Genomic DNA, 19,944 nt, shown 5'->3' on the forward strand with positions numbered 1-19,944 from the left:
CTCCCCATCGCACATATACCAAATTTATGATCAAAGTTAGTGTTTGAAAACATATTATTCAAATAGTTACAAGAGTTAAATAATAAATCAAATAATATCAGTAATACTATTGAAATTAAAAAATTTATACTACATTTCACATGTGAATATGTATGTCATATATCATATATAGTTTATAAAACGTTTTTTGATTTTAATCACTTGACTTTATGTATTTTTTGGTGTATTAGCAATTTAAATACTATACACCGACTACTATATAGTCTCACAGACTGTGATATAACTATTTTATTATATATGTAATTAGTCAATGACTGTATGACATATAGTATGACATATGTAGTTTGAAATTTCTACACACTGGTATGTTTTTCAAATAGATTAAGTTAACCAATTAAATTCCGTACAAGTACAACGCACCACGAATCAATTCAACTCCTAAACATTCATTTAATATCTTGATCCTTTTATAATGGTATAAACAGTCAATGAACTATATATATATGAAAAAAAAATAATTTGTTTTATTTGTATTTTTCAAAAAAATCATACAAATATGAATATATACATATGTATTTTTGTATGTCAAAGTGAAAAATGTGTTAATTAGTGTTATTATAAAATTAAATAATTCAATTCAATTATATCGTACTTCAATTCATTCACATAGTGTTGTTATATTAACATTTAATAATAATTTTATTGATATAACCGATCGAGGTTTAGAAAATTATTTAATTTATAGATCTATAAATTTAATAAAGTTTATATTTATTTAATATTTATATTAAAATATATTTGATATATATTTATAATAAATATTAAATATTCAAATTTAATATTTGAGTTGAGTATTTATTTATTATATTTAGGAGTATTGATTACAGCACACCATTAGACTGTAATTGGTGTAGTGGATTTTGGATCAAATTGGTTGGTGTAATTTGCATATTATTAGCAGGCAACCTATTAATAACTATTGGTTGTGTTCTACTATACTACTTTCTCATCTCATTATTGTTATTTGAGATCAGATCATCAGCAGCCAACATTGTGTCTGCTAGAGATATTAAGTTATTCATTGTGTAAAATTTAGACTTTTGAATATGTTATTATCTATTTTTAAAAAATATATCATTAACGATTTCAATTAAATAAAATTTTAATTTAAAATTTAATTTTTTAACCAAATATGTCAAGTTAAATAAAATGAGAGTCATTCTTAAAGGATAGTCATTATTTGAATTTTTTTTTCCTTTTTTGTACTCGAACTTTTTCAAATTTGGTTATTTTTAAAAAATTAATTTTAAATTATTAAATTATTAATTTTTTAATCCACAAATAAGAAATCTTGTTTCAATATATAAAAAAGATCAATATATATATCATTTATTTAATCTTTGGAATTAAATGTTAAAATCAATGATATTTTGTAGGGAATGCTTATGCTTTTTATTCAAAGTAATGATTTGTTACTGTACATTTAGAGCTAAAAATAAATAGTAGTAACTTGGGAATAGCTTAGATTAGAATTGGTGGACACTTGTCAACTTGATAAAATAGTGTTTGTTCTACCACTTTAAATATCAAGTAAGAGGAATGGATTGAATAGAGTTTGGAAAGAAAGATGGATCCTTACCGCATGCGGGGACAATTTTGTCATATTAAAAATGCCATCTGTCGGGATCGAACCAACGACCTTAAGATCTTCAGTCTTACGCTACTACCAGCTGAGCTAAGACGGCCTTTTTATGTGAATCTATAATCAAAAGTCCTGGTTTTATTTTGTCAAAAAAATGTAAAAATATTTGATAATTTATTTCGGCTTCACATCATTAGTTGGCAGTCTAGCTCAGCTGGTAGTAGAATGATATAATAGGTTTACAATTTCTATTTCATTTTCAATCTTGATGGCAGTTACTCTTCTCAAATTGAAAAAACGAATAAAACGAATCTTTCGATCAGAATCCAAACAATTTAATTAAATTTTCACAAGCAATGAATAGATATATTGTAAAGTCATTGTGTTCATCTACAAACAAACATTTATTTGGATATCGTTCAATTCTGTTTGGTAATACAGCAAGCACTGTTGTTGGTGGAAAATCGACAACAATCTTTAGTAGAAGATCTTATTGTAACAACCATAACAATAGCAATATTAGTAATAGTAATAGTAATGAATTGACAACAACCAGTAACAACAACAATGATACATCCATTTCAATAGCACAGAGATTTCAAGATTCATTGTTGCCAGCTGACATTTCAAAGCAGGCAAGAATCAACATGAGATCACCCAAAGTCGATAAATACATTCATCAGGCATACGACGAAGCACATCAAGCATTCGACAGAGGTGACTATGAAACTGCACTCAAGAAATACTATTGGATCATTGGTAAACTGCCATACGACACCACTGCCTATCTCCAGCGTTCACTCGTCTACGAAGCAATCGGTAGATTCGACGATGCAATCGAAGATTGTAATACTGTTATTAAAATGTCAAATCAATCCGATTCATTAGCAGAGTATGTAGTGATAATAATAATAATCATCATCATCTTTTATAATAAAATATATATATACTTATCAATAACATCTTTTATTCCATCTCTTATTTCCCAAAATTAATAATCATAGAGGTCATATGATTAAAGGTGTAAATTTAATGAGAAAACAAAAGTTTAATGAAGCAATTGCATCGTTCGATTTAAGTTTGGGATTGGTCGAGAATGAAGTTGTATTTGGTTTGAAAAAGAAAGCATTGACATTGGCCAATCCAGATACTATTATTGTTCCAAGATTCGATGATGTATGTTTTATGTTATTGTTTATCAACTTGTTCTTTAGAAACAGGACGAAAGGAGTAATTTAACTAAACATTCTTTTTTGTTCTTTTAAAACAAGGATTATCAATTTTATGAATATCTTAGCAGAGAAATGGAAGGATTAGTACAGATTAAACTATCGAATATACATGGTCGTGGTTTGTTTGCAACCAGAGATATCGGTGCTGAAGAATTAGTATTTGAAACAAGATCTGTTGTTAGTACTTCATCTGCACAACTTAAAGAAGATGTAAGTTATGTTTTTTTTTTGAAAACAAAGATGATAAACAAGATGATTGTCATATTAATATAACCAAAATAATAATAATAATAATGTTTAGGATCAACATTGTCATAATTGTCATATTGCATTTAAACCGGTGGAGATTGAGAATGAACAAGAGATTTCAAAGTCTAGAGAATTCAATCGTTTGGCACAAACTATTACGAGAATGACTAGATTGCCGGTCGGTAGAATTATCCCAGAGGGATGCACTCAATGTAACACAACATTGTTTTGCAGTCCAGAGTGTAAGGAAGACGGTATTCACAAGCACAATTCACTATGCTCTTCAAACATTCTCACTCGTGCACAACTGGACAAGTTTGAGAGAGAACTGACCGGTTTGACACAAACCGAGCGTGTTGGATACACTATGCTTCTCAAGTTGATGGCATCGCAATCGGTCAATGGCGATCCAAACCAACCACTCAGACAACTGGAGTTGGACGACTTTGTCAAGCGTCTCTCCTATGCCATGCCAGCCAGCGAAACCGTTCAACTATCTCGCAAAGACAACAGAGTATTCAAGACACTAAAAGATATATTCCATACTCGTAAGTGTAATGTGTCTATTATATATTTTGTTGTTGATATCAATATCAACAACAAGCTTTTATTTTACCTTATAACAATACGTTAGAATATTAATATTAATATAAACATATATTTATAGTGACACCAGAGATATTCTATAGATTAAAATCAATTGTTACTTTGAATCAAACACAAATGTTTACCAGTAAGATTAAAGTACATTGTACACCTGCACCAATGGATGAATTGGGTTACAATTTCGAATTTGAAGACAAGGTGTCAAAGTATATCAATACCATTCCGCTACATCTAAGTTTTATGAATCACTCTTGTGATTCCAATGTCTTTATTGCATCGCCAGTAATCAATGACAAACAGATTAGAATAGTATCGAAGCGACCAATCAAGAAGGGTGAGGAAATCTTGATCTCTTATATCGACGGTATGCAACTTACCACCGAAAACCGTCAAGAGATGTTGGGAGAGTCCTACGGATTCCAATGTACCTGTCCACTTTGTAGATCGAATACAACCATCCCAACACTTAATAAAATTCAATAACACAGTAATACTATTATTTAAAAATAGATTAGATAGTTTAGATAATGAATCAAATCATCTTTTAATCTTTTATAAATATCATCATATCCTTATATTTTTTTATTTTAGAATATTACATTGTGTTTGTATACAAATAAATAAGTTTTGTTTTGTTATTATTGTTATTGTCTTTTTAAGTCGAACGTTTGGAATATTCACTCTCACTTTATAAGAAATCAGAGATTGACTTCTTTGGTGGTGGTCCTTTTGGTGTTTCGGGTTTCTTGGCCAATTCTTCAAACATTAAAATCCTAAAAAATAAAAATAATGGATGGGTGATTGTTAGTAGGTTTATTATTAATTTTAATTTGAAATTGAATTTAAAAGTTACATACTTTTGAAGAATAGAACTCTTCTTTCCAGTCATCATTATAAGGAAATCTCTAAAGTTAATAGTTCCTTTACCGGTGGAGTCGACTTCGGCAATCATCTTTTTCAATTCGAGATGGGTCTTGGTTTGACCAATCTTTTCCATCATCAATTGGAGCTCGTATAAATCGATATCACCACTGTTGTTGACATCGTACAACATGAACTTTTCTTTATATTTCTGAATGGTAGCATCATCCAATTCCTATTATTAGCAAATAAAATTGATTGAAATTAAACAATGTTAATAACTCTTTGTTAATAGATGTATACAATAAATAAATCTACTACTAAACATACAGTTCTAAACTCATCGGCAATGGAATCTAGAGAATTTTCTTGTTGCTTCAAGACTTGTCCATGTACTTTACCACCTTGGTAGTTTTTGGTTGCCATTATTATTCTTATTTTTTATAATTTATTATTTATGATATTGATATAATGTGTAATAACACTTTGTTTTGATTCTTAATTTAATATAAAATCATTTTTGGTTAAATTTACCAATCAGTTGGATATTTTTTTTTAATATTTTTTTTTAAATTTCAATTAATTTGTGGGTAATTTCAATGGGTTTGATTGATTTTTATTTGAAAAATTTAAAAACATCATCACTGTTAAGATATGAACTTCAAACTTATTTTAATAAGATTTTTTATATCTAAACCCAGTTTGTTATATTATAGATTAGTTTTAATGATTTGTGAATAATATATGATTAGAATAAATAGAAGTATATATTCAATTGAAATGAATAATTATTTTGAAATTAAAAAAAAAAAGAAAAATAATATTTTATTATTATTTTTTAAAAAAAGAAATAAATAAAAACTTTTTAAAACCTTTCTAATAATCTACAATATGAATTAAGTAGTTAACTCATTAGATTTAATAAATTTCAGTTTATAGAAAAAAGGGACGAAAGAATTTATTTAGTTGTTTTTTTTAAAGAAAATATATTTAAATAATAGATGAAACCTTAGAGAGAGGGAGAGGGTATTATTTGTTGTGGATTATAAATCAATACTTATGATTACACTACACAAAAAATATTGATTTTCATTGGTTTTAATTTTTTAAAAAAAATTTGTTCAAACCTCTTTTGATATTTTTTTCTATATTTCTATCAGTTGTACAATTGTAAATTATTGATCTTTATAACAAAATCAATAACATTTTTAATTTTATTTGAGTAAAAGCAAATGTGGGAAGTTTAAATTTAATAACTTTTTGGAAAAAGAGGCTTTTTTTTTTTGATTTTTTTTTTTCTTTGGGAACTTTTCAAAGAGACACATTTTTAAAAAGCGGTTATTTTTTTTTGTTTTTCATTTTTAATTGGAAATAACCCTATATTAACAATGGATATATCGATGAAGAAACCATTAAAAGTTCAACTACATTTTGAATACCATCAAAAATCAATAAACTCCTACTAATTTTTTTTTGTTTCTATCAATTAGGTTTTTTGTTTTTGCTTTTTGTTTAATATAATTTCTATGATTTTAAATTAAAATCAATTGGAAATGTCTAAAGATCTTTTAAAGATAGGAAATCACCCCACCACAATATTAAACCCAAATAGATTGTGATAGTTGGCTACAAGACCTAATAGATTATAAATAGTTCAATTCCAGGATCTTATTTTAATTATTATTTGATTATCAAATAGATAAACTATTATTATTACTTAAAAATACTATTACAAATATTTAAATATTGAAAAACAAAAAAGCATAATATTATTTAAATATTATTAGAAATATAATTGTAAGTTTTTGAAATAAATGTTTTAAAAATTAATATTAATTATTTATTGGAAATATTTAGAAAAAAATTAATTATGTATAAACAGTGTATATTTATATTAATTGTTTGTATAATTGCAAGAATTGGAGTGTATGGACAAGGAGTTGGAATTCTTACTCCTGAAGTACATCCAGCCATGACTTGGCAGACTTGTAATGAAGGTGGAAAGTGTACTACAAACAATGGTGAGGTTGTTATCGATGCAAATTGGCGTTGGATCCATACCTCCACCGGACAAAACTGCTATACCGGAAATACATGGGACTCCACTGCTTGTCCAGACGACAAGACCTGTGCTAGCAACTGCTACTTGGACGGTGCCCAATATGAGAGTACCTACGGTGTCTCAACTGACGGCAGCTCGTTGAAACTCAACTTTATCACTCAGAGCTACGGAAAGAACATTGGATCGCGTCTCTTCCTCATGGCCAACGACTCTGCCTACCAGATGTTCCAGTTGTTGGGTCAGGAATTCACTTTCGACGTCGATGTCTCCAATCTGCCATGTGGATTGAACGGTGCTTTGTATCTCGTTTCGATGGATGGAGACGGAGGTCAATCCAAGTATCCAACCAACAAAGCCGGAGCCAAGTACGGAACTGGATATTGCGATTCTCAGTGTCCAAGAGATTTGAAATTCATCCAAGGTCAAGGAAATGTCGATGGCTGGGTTCCAGCTGCTAACAATCCAAACACTGGAATCGGTGGTCACGGATCTTGCTGCGCCGAGATGGATCTCTGGGAGGCCAACAGTATGTCGAACGCTCTCACTCCACATCCATGTGACACCTCCTCCGAGACAATGTGCGAAGGTGACGCCTGCGGTGGAACCTACTCGAAGAACCGTTACGCCGGAACCTGTGACCCCGATGGTTGTGACTTCAATCCATATCGTATGGGTAGCGAATCGTTCTTTGGTGTCGGAAAAACCGTTGATACCAGTTCCGTCTTCACCGTGGTAACTCAATTCCTCACGGACGACGGTACCCCCTCAGGAAAACTCACTGCCATCAAGAGATTCTACGTGCAGAAGGGTAAGGTGATTGCTCAGCCCGATTCTCAGATCGGTGGAGTCGGTGGAAACACCATCACCGAAGAGTTTTGCACCAGCCAGAAGAAGGCATTCAACGATGTGCCCGACTTTGACAAGCACGGTGGTTTGCAACAGATGGGCAATGCCATCTCCGGTGGAATGGTACTCGTTATGAGTCTCTGGGACGACTACGCCGCCAACATGTTGTGGTTGGATAGCTCCTATCCAACCAACGGAACCACCGCCACACCTGGAGTTGCCCGTGGTGCTTGTCCAACCACTTCCGGTGTTCCCACCCAAGTGGAATCACAGTATCCCAATGCCTATGTAATCTATTCCAACATCAAAGTAGGACCTATCAATTCAACCTTTACCCAATAGATCTAGTGCTGCTAACTATTCATCCGACTGACCATAAAATTCATTCAAACAAAACAAAACAAAAACCAAACACATATATGTTATTTTATCAAAAATATATTCATTCTAAAAATCTTTTAAAATAAAATTATTTAACAATAATATATATTTTGGGTAATAAAGTAAGTTTTGAAACAACAATAATTGAAAACTATTATTTTTTTAAATTCTTACCTCATATTTAATATAAAAATTTTTATAAAATTTATATATATAGAAATATAAACTATATATTCATAATACGATTGTTATTTTGAGTATTTTAAACTATTAGTTATATCTCTAGAGTATAATTTGATTATATAAATATATGTTATAATATTGATGGTTATTCGCATGTCCGGACAATTGAATTTGATAACTATGTGCAGTTTACCTGTATCTTGGTCATAGAGATTTTTTTAATGTCTTTGATAATTTTAATTTTTTAAAATTGTTTTGATCTTGGTCAAAAAAAAAAATACCAAATAAGTGTCCTATTTATCACCCACCAAAAATAATTTGAAAAACACACTAATTTTTAATTATTACATTGTTACTTTTTGTTACAACAAAACAATACAAATTAAATATAAACTAATATTTACTATTTATTTGTATTTGTCTGTCTGTCTGTTCTTACAGTTTTTTTTTAGAATAATTATACAAATTATACAAATGTATAAATATTGATAGTATAGATAAATATAGATAGTTCAATATTTCAAGAAATAGATTATATACAGATAAGATAAGATTTTTGTAGTTTAGATTAATAGTTTAAGATCTTAGCTAAGATTGCAAAAATGGATGAAGATATACCACCAACGATTGTTGGTGGTGGTAGTGATGGTAATGGTAATGGTAATGGAAATGTTAGTAGTTTCTTACCGAGATCATTGTTGAATGATAGTGAAGTGCTGGATGGTGGTAGTGATTCTGATTGCAGTGTAAGAGTTGCTCTCAGAGTGAGACCACTCAGTACGAAAGAGTTGAACGAGCGCAGTGAAGAGGTGGTTCGCTATGTCGATGGTGTACCACAAGTAATCATTGGAAAAGATCACACATTCACATTCGACTATGTATTCAGTGGTAAATCGAAACAACATCAAGTCTACGACGACTGTGTCACCTCACTAGTAAACTCTCTCTTTCAAGGTTACAACTCAACCATCTTGGCATATGGACAAACAGGTTCAGGTAAGTTATCAGTTATCATTATCTAGTTATCTTGACAAGCAAACAAACTAACAAAACAACAGGTAAAACATATACAATGGGATCGACATCGACTGTTGGAGTATCGATTGATGAATTGGGTGTTATTCCTCGGGTGATCGCTAGTGTTTTCGATAGGATCGATCGATTGAAGAGCACACATGCAATCGTTGTAAAGGTTTCGTTTTTGGAGTTGTACAATGAGGAGATCAGAGATATGTTGAATCCGGATGCTTCGGTTGGCGGTCTGGCCATTCGTGAGACGTCGGGCGGCGAAGTTCACATTCCGGGACTGTTTGAGGAGGTCGTTCGTACGCGTGCTCAAATGGAGGATTCGCTGATACGTGGTTCGCAATCGCGTACCATCGGTTCGACGCTGATGAACGTACATTCGTCGCGGTCGCACGCCATCTTCACGGTCATAATCGAGCAGACCGTACTCGACCAGAACAACGAGGAGAACAACATCTCTGAGGAACGCAACCCAACGATCCGCTCGAAATTCCACTTTGTCGATCTGGCCGGTAGCGAACGTGTAAAGAAAACCAAAGCAGAGGGACAGCGACTCAAGGAGGGAATCAACATCAACAGTGGTTTGCTTGCACTCGGTAATGTTATCTCGGCACTCGGTGATACGCGGCGAACTGCCAGGCCTAAACACGTTCCCTACCGTGACTCGAAACTCACTAGAATGCTGCAATCTTCACTCGGTGGTAATTCACGTACACTTATGATAGCTTGTATCAGTCCTGCTGATTCAAATTTTGAAGAGACATTAAATGTATGTATTATTATATTATTCAAACTAGAAAACAGACTGACTCAGTAAATGTTTAACATCAATTTGACAACGACACAACAAAACAGACATTGAAATACGCATATAGAGCAAGAAATATTATGAATAAACCAGTGGTGAATGTAGATCCTCTGACAAAACAAATCAATATGTATAAAGGACAAATACAGATACTTAGAGATGAACTGTTAGTTAAACATAACTATAAAGATAGTGATATCGATGCTCTCATACAAGATGTCGATATTAATAGTATATCAATTCATGAAGAAATTAATAATAACAATAATAATAATAGTTCATTTATTTCAAAGAATAATAATAGTAATAGTAATGGAAATAAGATAAATAGTGGTAGTAGTAACAATGGTAATAATAATAATGGAAGTAATAGTAATAATAATACAACTTCTAATAACCAATTGGAAGGAGGAGTAAAGAAAGTTCTTCCTATGACACCTTCACGTATGGCTGCGAATGCATCGAATCACTCAACTTTTGAAGATAGTATGAAAGTATCACAGCTGGAGTTTGAAAACAATATGCTTCAAGAGATATCCAATAAGATTACGAACAAGTATAAAGTTCTGCTTGGAAAGTACAAACAACTGGAGGAAGCATCCTATGGTTTTGTCAATTCGTTCTCTCCCAACAAAGAGTCTGGCGAATATCTCGAATTGTTTAATAGCTTCCAAAGGATTCTGGTAGAACCAAAAGAATCTGATAGTTCACAACAACAACAACAACAACAACCAGGAGATTCAAGTGTTATTGTAGATGGAGCAACAAGCGGACAATCTTTAGATCAACAACCACCACTGCTTCAACAACAAGACGATTTAATTGAAGATATTGAAAATGTAAAAGAGCTGTTGGATGACAATGAAAAGCTGTCGGATTTGAATGATTATATTGTTGCCAAGGAAGAGGAGTTGGAGTTGATTGCCAAATCACAGATGCAATATCAACAGATGAAGGAGATGTATGACAATCGTTTGAAGGAGTTGGAAGTTCAGTTGCTTGAGATGAAGGAGGAGCGTGAGAGTGTGATGCGTTCACTCGAAGACAAGCAAAAGACTGTTGTCGACAACAGCGGCGGTGCAGCTTCGGCACTCGAGGAGGAAAAGGCGCGACTCACCAATCACTACGAGCGTAAGCTCTCAGAGTTGAAGCGACAGCTCGATCAGCACACTCGATCGATCAAAGACCACCAGCGACTGATGGATCTAAAGACAAAGAGCGATGAGAAGATCATCGATCTCAACGAGGACATCAAGGATTTGAAACGACAAAAGTCAGAGGTGTTGAAGAAGATGCGTGACGAGCTCAAGAAGCGCGACGACCAGAAACAGAGTCAGAACAAGGAGCTTGAAGCACTCAAGAAGGAAGCGAAAAAGTCGGAGCAACTCATCGGTCAACTGATGAATCAATCCAAGAAGAAAGATCAATTGCTTCAAAAGAAAATCGATGAATCCGAGCAGATCAAGAAGAAACTGAAAGATTTGGAATCACACAAACAAAGAGTGATTCAAAACAAACCTGGTGTTTCTTCTTCACTTCAAGCCAATAGCAATGCATCGAACAAGCAACAACAGAATAACAACAATAGTGGATTTAGAAGTAAAACAGCAGCTGTTGCAACAGCGACGACAGCGACGACTACATCGACAACGACAACAACAAATACTGCTGCTTCGACGACAACGATTCACTCACAACATCATCATCAATTTAGTGTACCAGATTGGCGAGAATGGTTGCTGGATCAAATCAAGAAGAATCTCTATAAGAATGAGTTGACAGAGACACTTGACAAACACTTTGGCGAGAAGGATATCTTTGTGAGGGAGTCGGCACGTCTCAAACAACAGAGTGTCAGCAACAAGATCACACGTGCAGAGTATCAGGAGCAGTCGGCATTCCTGGAGATGAATATCAAGCAGCAGAATGAGAAGATTGCCAAAGTTCAGAAAGAGTTGGCGTCAATGTCCAACGATTGTATGGATTCCACTGAGATCATGCGAAAGGTTTCGACTACTCCCTACGAAAAATTACCACATTTGATTCAGGCTTCGTTTGAACTGTGCATTGAGTATGCCGAGCAGAATCGTACAAAGAAACAGACTTTGACAACGACCACAACAACAACAACAACTCCAGACTTGTTTGAACAACGCACCAAGACATCAACACTTCTCGACGGAATCAAGCAAGCTAAATCCGAATATTATAAACAACAACAAATGCAATCGCCAATCATTGAATCGAAGGAAATCAATAGTTATCCAACATCAACATCTTCAACCACCCCAACAATAACACCTACCATTGGAAGTAAATTAAAAGATATGCCACCTATTTCAGCACCAATAACAACAACAACAACAACAAACAACAATGTAAATAACAATTCAAAATCAAACTCATCTTTTGTCTCTAAACAACCATTAAATATACATAATAATAATACACCGCAATCTTCAACAACCAATACACAAGCATCATCAACATCAACACCAGCATCATCTTTTAGTACTGCCGATTTCATCAAGGAGATAGAGTTACTCCAACAACAGATTAGACAGTCTTCCCTTTCTTTTGTATCACCCTCAACATCTACAACAAATTCTTTATCACCCACCTCATTAATTGAGAGTGAAATGGAAGACGAAAATCTGCAACAACAACAACTACCATCCGCTTTTATAAATATACCAACTGCAACCAACACAACATTTACTGCCATTACTGTTACAGGTACTGGTAGTACTTCATCACCAAATCACAATACAAATAATAATAATAATAATAATAATAATAATAATAATCAACAAATCAAGTTATCTGTAGAATCAAAGGTTGATCAACTTTTGGATGATTTGAAGTCTTCCAAAGAGAGATCAAAGATGACAACAACAACAACTAACATTAATAATATTAATGGACGACCAAAAGGAAGAAAGAATAACACTACCACTACAACAACAAATATGAGTACTTCCTTGACTATAAACTCAATCATGAATAATAATAGCGATAACAATAATAGTGGATATTTAACAAGTAATATGAGTCAGAGTTTAGAACCTTTACCAACATTTGATAAAGATATTTTGGATGTCGATATCGATTTGATGAAGAAACCAAACAACACTTCACCAAAGTCACGTAAACAACTACAAAACAGCGGGGACAATGTCGTTTTATCACCAAACTCTGCATCGGCAGCTGCCTATCTGGCTTTTGATGGTGATGTCTTTGCGAGACTGTCAGCACCCCGACCAGACTCAAGACTTCGTCGATACCGTGATAAACTAAAAACCGATAACTACAGAACAGCGATTCTCCATACACGTCGACAAGAACAGCTACTCAATGGCGACAGTGAAACATTCATAAAGTGTAACTGGAGTTTCACTGGTCACGAGGGTTCAGTGTTGGGTCTGCTTTTCAACGAGCAATCGCAGCAGCTCTATTCCTGTGGACAAGATAAACTTATCAAAGCGTGGGATCTTGTCTCTGGCGATTGTGTCTCCGATTTAACTGGACATTCCGCAGCAGTAAAGGCTATTGCCTATCACGCCGGTAGTGGATTGCTGTTTTCTGGCGGTGGATCCGACCGTCTTGTTCGCGTTTGGGACATGAGAACTGCGCAGACCGGCAACGTTGCTCAATCCATTAAGATTCAGAACGAGGTTCTCTGTATGTCGACGCACGGACACTACATCTTTGGTGGCCTGGAAAATCAGACCATTAAGGTGTGGGACACTCGCCAGCTCCGACCAGTCAAGACTCCGCTTTCGAAGCGCGAGAATCTCTCGGGTTCCATCTTTGCGATGACATTCAGTTCCAAACACTTTATTACGGGTTCGCGTGACCATTCCATTACGCTCTACAACAAAGACACGTTGGAGATGGTACAGCGTTTGCAACCGCATCATCTGGACGGTGTCAATGCACTGGCTGTCGGAAGCGACGATATCATCTACTCGGGATCGCGTGATAAAACAATCAAGCGGTGGGAGCCGTCGCCAGCCGGTATCTATCAGCAGCAGTCGCGACCCACCAATACCAACCATCAAGATTGGGTAACAGCACTCACCGCACACAACTCTATGATTTTCTCTGGCTGTAGAGATGCCACAATCAAAGGATGGGATTCACAACTCAATGCCAACACTATGCATCTCATTGGTCACGAATCCTCAGTCAATTGTATCATATCCACTGGCAACGTTTTACTCTCTGGTTCATCCGATCGTTCAATTAAATTATGGAAAATTTAAAGAAATATCAACAACAACAACAATAAAAATATATATTATTATTATTATTGAATTCAAACTAGTCAATATATTTAACAAGGTCAATGTTTTATTTCAAACAATAGAATCAAATACCCCTTTTGAAGTTTTTAATTTTTTTTTTTATATTTATATAGTAATAAAAATCTTTAATTTTTGATTATTTATTGAATTCCACTATCCTCAATGAAGATCTGTAAGAAAGTGTATTAAATACTTTTTTTGTTTATACTATCTATTATATCAATTGAAAGTATTTTATTATCACATTTAAAAGATTACTTTATATATATATAACAATGTATGACTATTGACTTTGATATTTGTTTTGAAAAAAGTGTATTAAACAATCATATTAGATTAATTATATTAAATATTTTTCATAACTATGATAGAACCAAGATAAATCTATGAACCAAAAAGCTTTGTTTGTTCCAATCAACCCACCTTTCTACTATGAAGTTGGAGTTGGAAAATATCATTTTTATTTTGAATCAGCTGAAATAAATATTATACTTTTATTTTTTATTCTAATAAAATATTTATTCTGAATTTTTATAAAAAAGATATTGGCAATCAAGAGTTAATAGAAATGATTTACTATTTAATTTTAAATCAACTAATATGCCTAATTAGGCATTACCAGACATTAAATCATCGTGCATTCCATTTTTTTTTCAATTTTCTAAAGTCAAGCTTTTCTTGAAACTTATTTTAATTCCACTCCAAAATTCTATATATTTATAAATAAATATTACTTGTACAAAGTTTCTATTCTACTTGTTCTTCAAGGAGTTTGTAAATGAATCATTTCAAATCAATTTAATTACTGGTGAAGTTTATTTTTGTCCTAAATTTCAAGTGTCTAACATTCGCATCTTCGATCAGCGACGATTGTAAATCAGCCTCTCTTTCTAAAAAATATCTTATATAAAAAAAATAAAATAAAATAAATAAAATAAAATAAAATTATATATAATTATATGAAAAAAAAAAAAAGATCAATTAATAAATAAAATATTAAATTAAATGAATATTAAGTCAAAAAAAACAAGGCATATCTCATACTAATGGTAGAATATAATGATCATACCTCTTATTAAAAAAAAGAAAAAAAAAAAAGGAGTTCGCGATAACCACGAATCCCCACACTTTGATGTTTAAAGCATGGCATTTCTTTTATTATGTTAAAATTGTAAAAAAAAAAGGATACATTTTCTTTTTTTTTTGGTTTTATATTTACCTGATCACATAAATATATTTATAAATATTATACAAATGAGCTTACAAGTCGAACCTAGTAAACATACTTCTGAAAGCATTGAAGATCTTATGAAATTGATTAAAGAAAGAATAATCAGTGCCCTTCCGAAATGTTTATTTTGCGATCATCAAATGGATCCACTCGGTGAAATTGATCATTTGAATAAGTGTGTAAACGCTTGTCGAAATGTAATTTCAAATTTTAGCAATGAATTTAAGTCAAAGCTAGACGAGTGTGATAAGCAAATCCAGGATAAAGATCAACAGTTACTTGATAAAGATCAACAGCTGCATGATAAAGAGCAACAAATAGCTCTCCAGTGTATCAATTCAAATGATATAGATGCACTCATCCGACTTTCAAAGACACTTGATTATCAACAATCAATGACAAAAGAACAAGAACAACTTAATATTGAAATCAATAGAGTGTGACCCATCGATTGGTAGATCATATTATAACCTGGGAACAACACTTAAAATGGGTGAATCAATTACACTTAATAATGGTCAGTCGCTGACAGTTCAACAACTATACTTGAAATCAATAGAATGTGATCCAACCTATTCAAATTCATATTATGACCTTGCATTAACACTTTCAAGTGGTGAATCAATCACACTTAATAATGGTCAATCAATGACAAAACAACAACTATACTTGAAATCAATGGAATGTGATCCAACCAATTCCCGATCATACCATGGCCTTGCAAATACACTTCCAAGTGGTAAATCAATCACACTTCCTAATGGAAAGTCGAATAACAAACAACAACTACTATGGAAATCAATAAAGTGTGATCCAACGCAACCTTATCCATATATTTGCCTTGCAAAGACTCTTGAAGAAGGGAAGTCTATTATACTTCCAAACGGACAATCAATGACAGCGCGCAAGCTCTATTTGAAAGCAATAGAGTGTAATCCAAACGATTTCTATCCTTATATGTACCTTGGATCAGTCCTCAAAGCATATCAATATGTCACACTTCATAACGGTCAATCAATGACACAGCAACAACTATACTTGAAATCAATAGAATGTGATCCAACCAATTTCAGACCATACTGTAACCTTGCAAATACTCTTTCAAAAGGTATATCGATCACACTTCCTAATGGTCAATCAATGACACAACAACAACTATACTTTAAATCAATAGAATGTGATCCAACCAATTTCAGACCATACTTTAACCTTGCATTGACACTTTCAAGCCGTGAATCAATCACACTTCATAATGGTCAATCAATGACAAAACAACAACTATACTTGAAATCAATAGAATGTGATCCAACCTATTCATATTCATACTTTAACCTTGCAGTGACACTTTCAAGTGGTGAATCAATCACACTTAATAATGGTCAATCAATGACAAAACAACAACTATTCTTGAAATCAATAGAATGTGATCCAACCAATTCCCGATCATACCATCGCCTTGCAAATACACTTCCAAGTGGTAAATCAATCACACTTCATAACGGTCAATCAATGACACAACAACAACTTTACTTGAAATCAATAGAATATGATCCAACCAATTCCCGATCATACCATCGCCTTGCAAATACACTTCCAAGTGGTAAATCAATCACACTTTCCTAATGGAAAGTCGAATAACAAACAAACAACTACTATGGAAATCAATAAAGTGTGATCCAACGCAACCTTATCCATATATTTGCCTTGCAAATACTCTTGAAAGAAGGGAAGTCTATTATACTTCCAAACGGACAATCAATGACAGCGCGCGAGCTCTATTTGAAAGCAATAGAGTGTAATCCAAACGATTTCTATCCTTATATGTACCTTGGATCAGTCCTCAAAGCATATCAATATGTCACACTTCATAACGGTCAATCAATGACACAGCAACAACTATACTTGAAATCAATAGAATGTGATCCAACCGATTCCAGACCATACTGTAACCTTGCAACTACACTTTCAAAAGGTAAATCGATCACACTTCCTAATGGTCAATCAATGACACAACAACAACTATACTTTAAATCAATAGAATGTGATCCAACCTATTCATATTCATACTATAACCTTGCAATCACACTTTCAAGTGATGAATCAATCACACTTCCTAATGGACAATCAATGACAAAACAACAACTATTCTTGAAATCAATAGAATGTGATCCAACCAATTCCATATCATACTATGGCCTTGCATTTACACTTCCAAGTGGTGAATCAATCACACTTCCTAATGGACAATCAATGACAGAACAACAACTATACTTGAAATCAATAGAATGTGATCCAACCTATTGCCACCCATACTATGACCTTGCAAATACACTTCCAAGGGATGGATCAATCACACTTAATAACGGACAATCAATGACACAACAACAATTATATTCGAAGGCATTGGAATTGTTGCTAGATGAGTGATTGTACAATTAAGTATTCCACCACTACCTGATTATAAAGAGTAGAAACTTTATATTAAAATTCTATTGTTTAGCTAGAATTTCAAAATAAAATCTCTAGCCAAAGTTATTTTAAAAATTAAATATTCAATGAACAGAAATAGATTAATTATTATTTAAATTTAAGACCAATCAAATCAAAAGAAACATACATCTAAGCTCATTCTTTTAAAAAATAGATATAATTTTATTATTCACTAATCGGAGTATTAGATGCAAAATTTTGATTTACAATCGAATTTTTAACGAATAGTACTAGTATGATGGAATAAGCAGTTTTGAGAACCTTGGCTATTCATCTTTAACACCCAACCATTTGGTACAAATCTAATTGGAGGTATTGGAGATCAAAGACAACACACCATTTTTGACCCTTGGGAGCCAAAGGTATCACTTGAGAGTAGACGGCGAAGACTTTGAAGGACTGACCAAGATGAGTGATAGTTACAAGAATATTCCGATCTTCAGGATCACAAGTGACCACCTTTCAGTATCTATCTAATACTTATTGCTTTCAAGTAAAAACTATGATCAAATAGCAAGCAAATCAGGATATCGATACCTGTTCTACATCAAGAAAAATAAATTAACAGAGTACTCAGTTAATAAATGATTGTATCTTTCTTCATATTTACTTCTGTTGCTCCACTAAATACATGATATCATTGAAACTGCTAAAACATTTTATTTTAATTTTGAATATATCGAGATTCTTAAATAAAAAAAAAATAAAAATAACATATTATTAATATGTCGAAAATTCATAAACTAAAAAAAACAAAAGATATAAATTTTTGATTTCAAAGAAAAACAAAATCATATTACATTCTTTTTATTCAAATAGATAATTATTCATTTTATAACTATATTTCAAATATTACGATTCTAAATTATAAAATAAATATTCAATTAAAAAGAAAAAAAGTAAATGGGGAGTAAGAAATAAATTAAGACTTGTAAATCAAAAGGGTTCTAGTTTCCCATGTGGTCTTGTTCGATATAGAGGAAAAAAAGCGACCGATCTTGTAATTGAATCATCAGGTGAAGTAGTAACAGCAACAACAACAACAACAACAACAACAGTGGCATTGGTAACAGCGGCAACAACAGCATTGATAGAGCTGCAACAACAGCACCTACTTCGAGGTTGATAGAGATGAAAAAGCATATGAACCCACCGCTACCAAAGTAAAGTTTTACGAGGTATTCAAATTTTTTCTTGGCATTGACGAACTGCACTCTACAAGTCAGCGATGATAGAGTTTTTCTGAACAACAGTATTCACCTACATATCGATTGGAATTGTAATTGCCACTGTTAATTATTACAATTTCAGTGTTCCTTATCCAAGTACTGCTCATTCATATTATTGGCTTGCACGTACACTTTCAAGATGTCACACTTAATAACGAACAAAACACCAGTTATTAGATAAAACAATAGAGTTTGACCTAACCAATTCCGATTTTCATCAAAATCTTGCAGCATCACTGTCAAACATTCAAAAGGTTGTGAATCAATCAGATGTGAACTTTGTTAAATAAAAATATCTCATTTAAAATATTCATTCCTCTATATTTATTATCTGACGAAAATATTGTTTGTTTTGAAAAAAGGGTTTACAAAAGATTAATATTATTAAATATTTTTCAAAACCAAGATTTTAATTCCATTCATTGAAAGAGTGGTTGCAACCATCAAAATTACCAAATACAACCCAATATAAGTAATATCTCCTCAAATTAATAAACTTTATTTGATTTTTTTTTTTGTAAAAGTGTTTAAAAAGGAAGATGATTGTTATTTATAATTGAATTATTTTAATCTCTGTTTTCAAGCTGTGGGGGTTTGAGATGGCTTCCACTGTGACAATACAAGTTAAGTACGAGTGAAGATTCATGAATCCTATAATATATACACATTAAATATTAAATATTAAATTATTTGTTCGAACAAGTAAATGTAATTTAAAATGAATGATTTTTCACCAAAAAATTAAATCGGTATCACCTCAACCTGAACGTTACTGTAAAAACTTGGGCAGA

At 32.7% G+C, this 19,944-nt stretch overlaps 7 protein-coding genes and 1 non-coding gene across 8 annotated transcripts; 6 read left to right on the forward strand and 2 right to left on the reverse strand.

Annotated features, from left to right (window-relative positions):
- Nucleotides 1–26: 26 nt before the first annotated feature.
- PPL_04285 (uncharacterized protein) lies at nucleotides 27–1,089 on the forward strand (the record flags this gene model as incomplete). Its single annotated transcript, XM_020575191.1, has 3 exons — nucleotides 27–35; nucleotides 67–182; nucleotides 873–1,089. The coding sequence occupies 3 exons, from the start codon at nucleotides 27–29 to the stop codon at nucleotides 1,087–1,089; spliced, it is 342 nt and encodes a 113-aa protein (XP_020434711.1).
- A 321-nt stretch (nucleotides 1,090–1,410) lies between these two features.
- On the forward strand, nucleotides 1,411–4,212 carry PPL_04286 (SET domain-containing protein; the record flags this gene model as incomplete). Its single annotated transcript, XM_020575192.1, has 6 exons — nucleotides 1,411–1,477; nucleotides 1,997–2,534; nucleotides 2,647–2,818; nucleotides 2,914–3,084; nucleotides 3,176–3,671; nucleotides 3,791–4,212. The coding sequence occupies 6 exons, from the start codon at nucleotides 1,411–1,413 to the stop codon at nucleotides 4,210–4,212; spliced, it is 1,866 nt and encodes a 621-aa protein (XP_020434712.1).
- Nucleotides 1,672–1,745, reverse strand: PPL_04287. Its single transcript has one exon. It is a non-coding gene; the product is annotated as a tRNA-Phe (tRNA).
- Nucleotides 4,213–4,417: 205 nt separating the features above from the next.
- On the reverse strand, nucleotides 4,418–5,016 carry cbpB (calcium-binding protein; the record flags this gene model as incomplete). The annotated part of the gene is made up of 3 exons (XM_020575193.1): nucleotides 4,418–4,502; nucleotides 4,587–4,825; nucleotides 4,921–5,016. The coding sequence occupies 3 exons, from the start codon at nucleotides 5,014–5,016 to the stop codon at nucleotides 4,418–4,420; spliced, it is 420 nt and encodes a 139-aa protein (XP_020434713.1).
- Nucleotides 5,017–6,460: 1,444 nt separating this feature from the next.
- On the forward strand, nucleotides 6,461–8,104 carry PPL_04289 (glycoside hydrolase family 7 protein; the record flags this gene model as incomplete). The annotated part of the gene is made up of 2 exons (XM_020575194.1): nucleotides 6,461–7,460; nucleotides 8,097–8,104. The coding sequence occupies 2 exons, from the start codon at nucleotides 6,461–6,463 to the stop codon at nucleotides 8,102–8,104; spliced, it is 1,008 nt and encodes a 335-aa protein (XP_020434714.1).
- Nucleotides 8,105–8,664: 560 nt separating this feature from the next.
- Nucleotides 8,665–14,161, forward strand: kif8 (WD40 repeat-containing protein; the record flags this gene model as incomplete). Its single annotated transcript, XM_020575195.1, has 5 exons — nucleotides 8,665–9,058; nucleotides 9,085–9,857; nucleotides 9,944–10,382; nucleotides 10,533–13,577; nucleotides 13,959–14,161. The coding sequence occupies 5 exons, from the start codon at nucleotides 8,665–8,667 to the stop codon at nucleotides 14,159–14,161; spliced, it is 4,854 nt and encodes a 1,617-aa protein (XP_020434715.1).
- Nucleotides 14,162–15,457: 1,296 nt separating this feature from the next.
- PPL_04291 (uncharacterized protein) lies at nucleotides 15,458–18,057 on the forward strand (the record flags this gene model as incomplete). Its single annotated transcript, XM_020575196.1, has 4 exons — nucleotides 15,458–15,871; nucleotides 15,957–17,034; nucleotides 17,227–17,857; nucleotides 18,027–18,057. The coding sequence occupies 4 exons, from the start codon at nucleotides 15,458–15,460 to the stop codon at nucleotides 18,055–18,057; spliced, it is 2,154 nt and encodes a 717-aa protein (XP_020434716.1).
- Nucleotides 18,058–18,332: 275 nt separating this feature from the next.
- PPL_04292 (uncharacterized protein) lies at nucleotides 18,333–19,305 on the forward strand (the record flags this gene model as incomplete). The annotated part of the gene is made up of 3 exons (XM_020575197.1): nucleotides 18,333–18,389; nucleotides 18,817–19,045; nucleotides 19,178–19,305. The coding sequence occupies 3 exons, from the start codon at nucleotides 18,333–18,335 to the stop codon at nucleotides 19,303–19,305; spliced, it is 414 nt and encodes a 137-aa protein (XP_020434717.1).
- Nucleotides 19,306–19,944: the final 639 nt, after the last annotated feature.

The sequence above is a fragment of the Heterostelium album genome (assembly GCF_000004825.1).
Source record: "Heterostelium album PN500 unplaced genomic scaffold PPL_contig9, whole genome shotgun sequence".
NCBI lineage: Eukaryota > Evosea > Eumycetozoa > Acytosteliales > Acytosteliaceae > Heterostelium > Heterostelium album.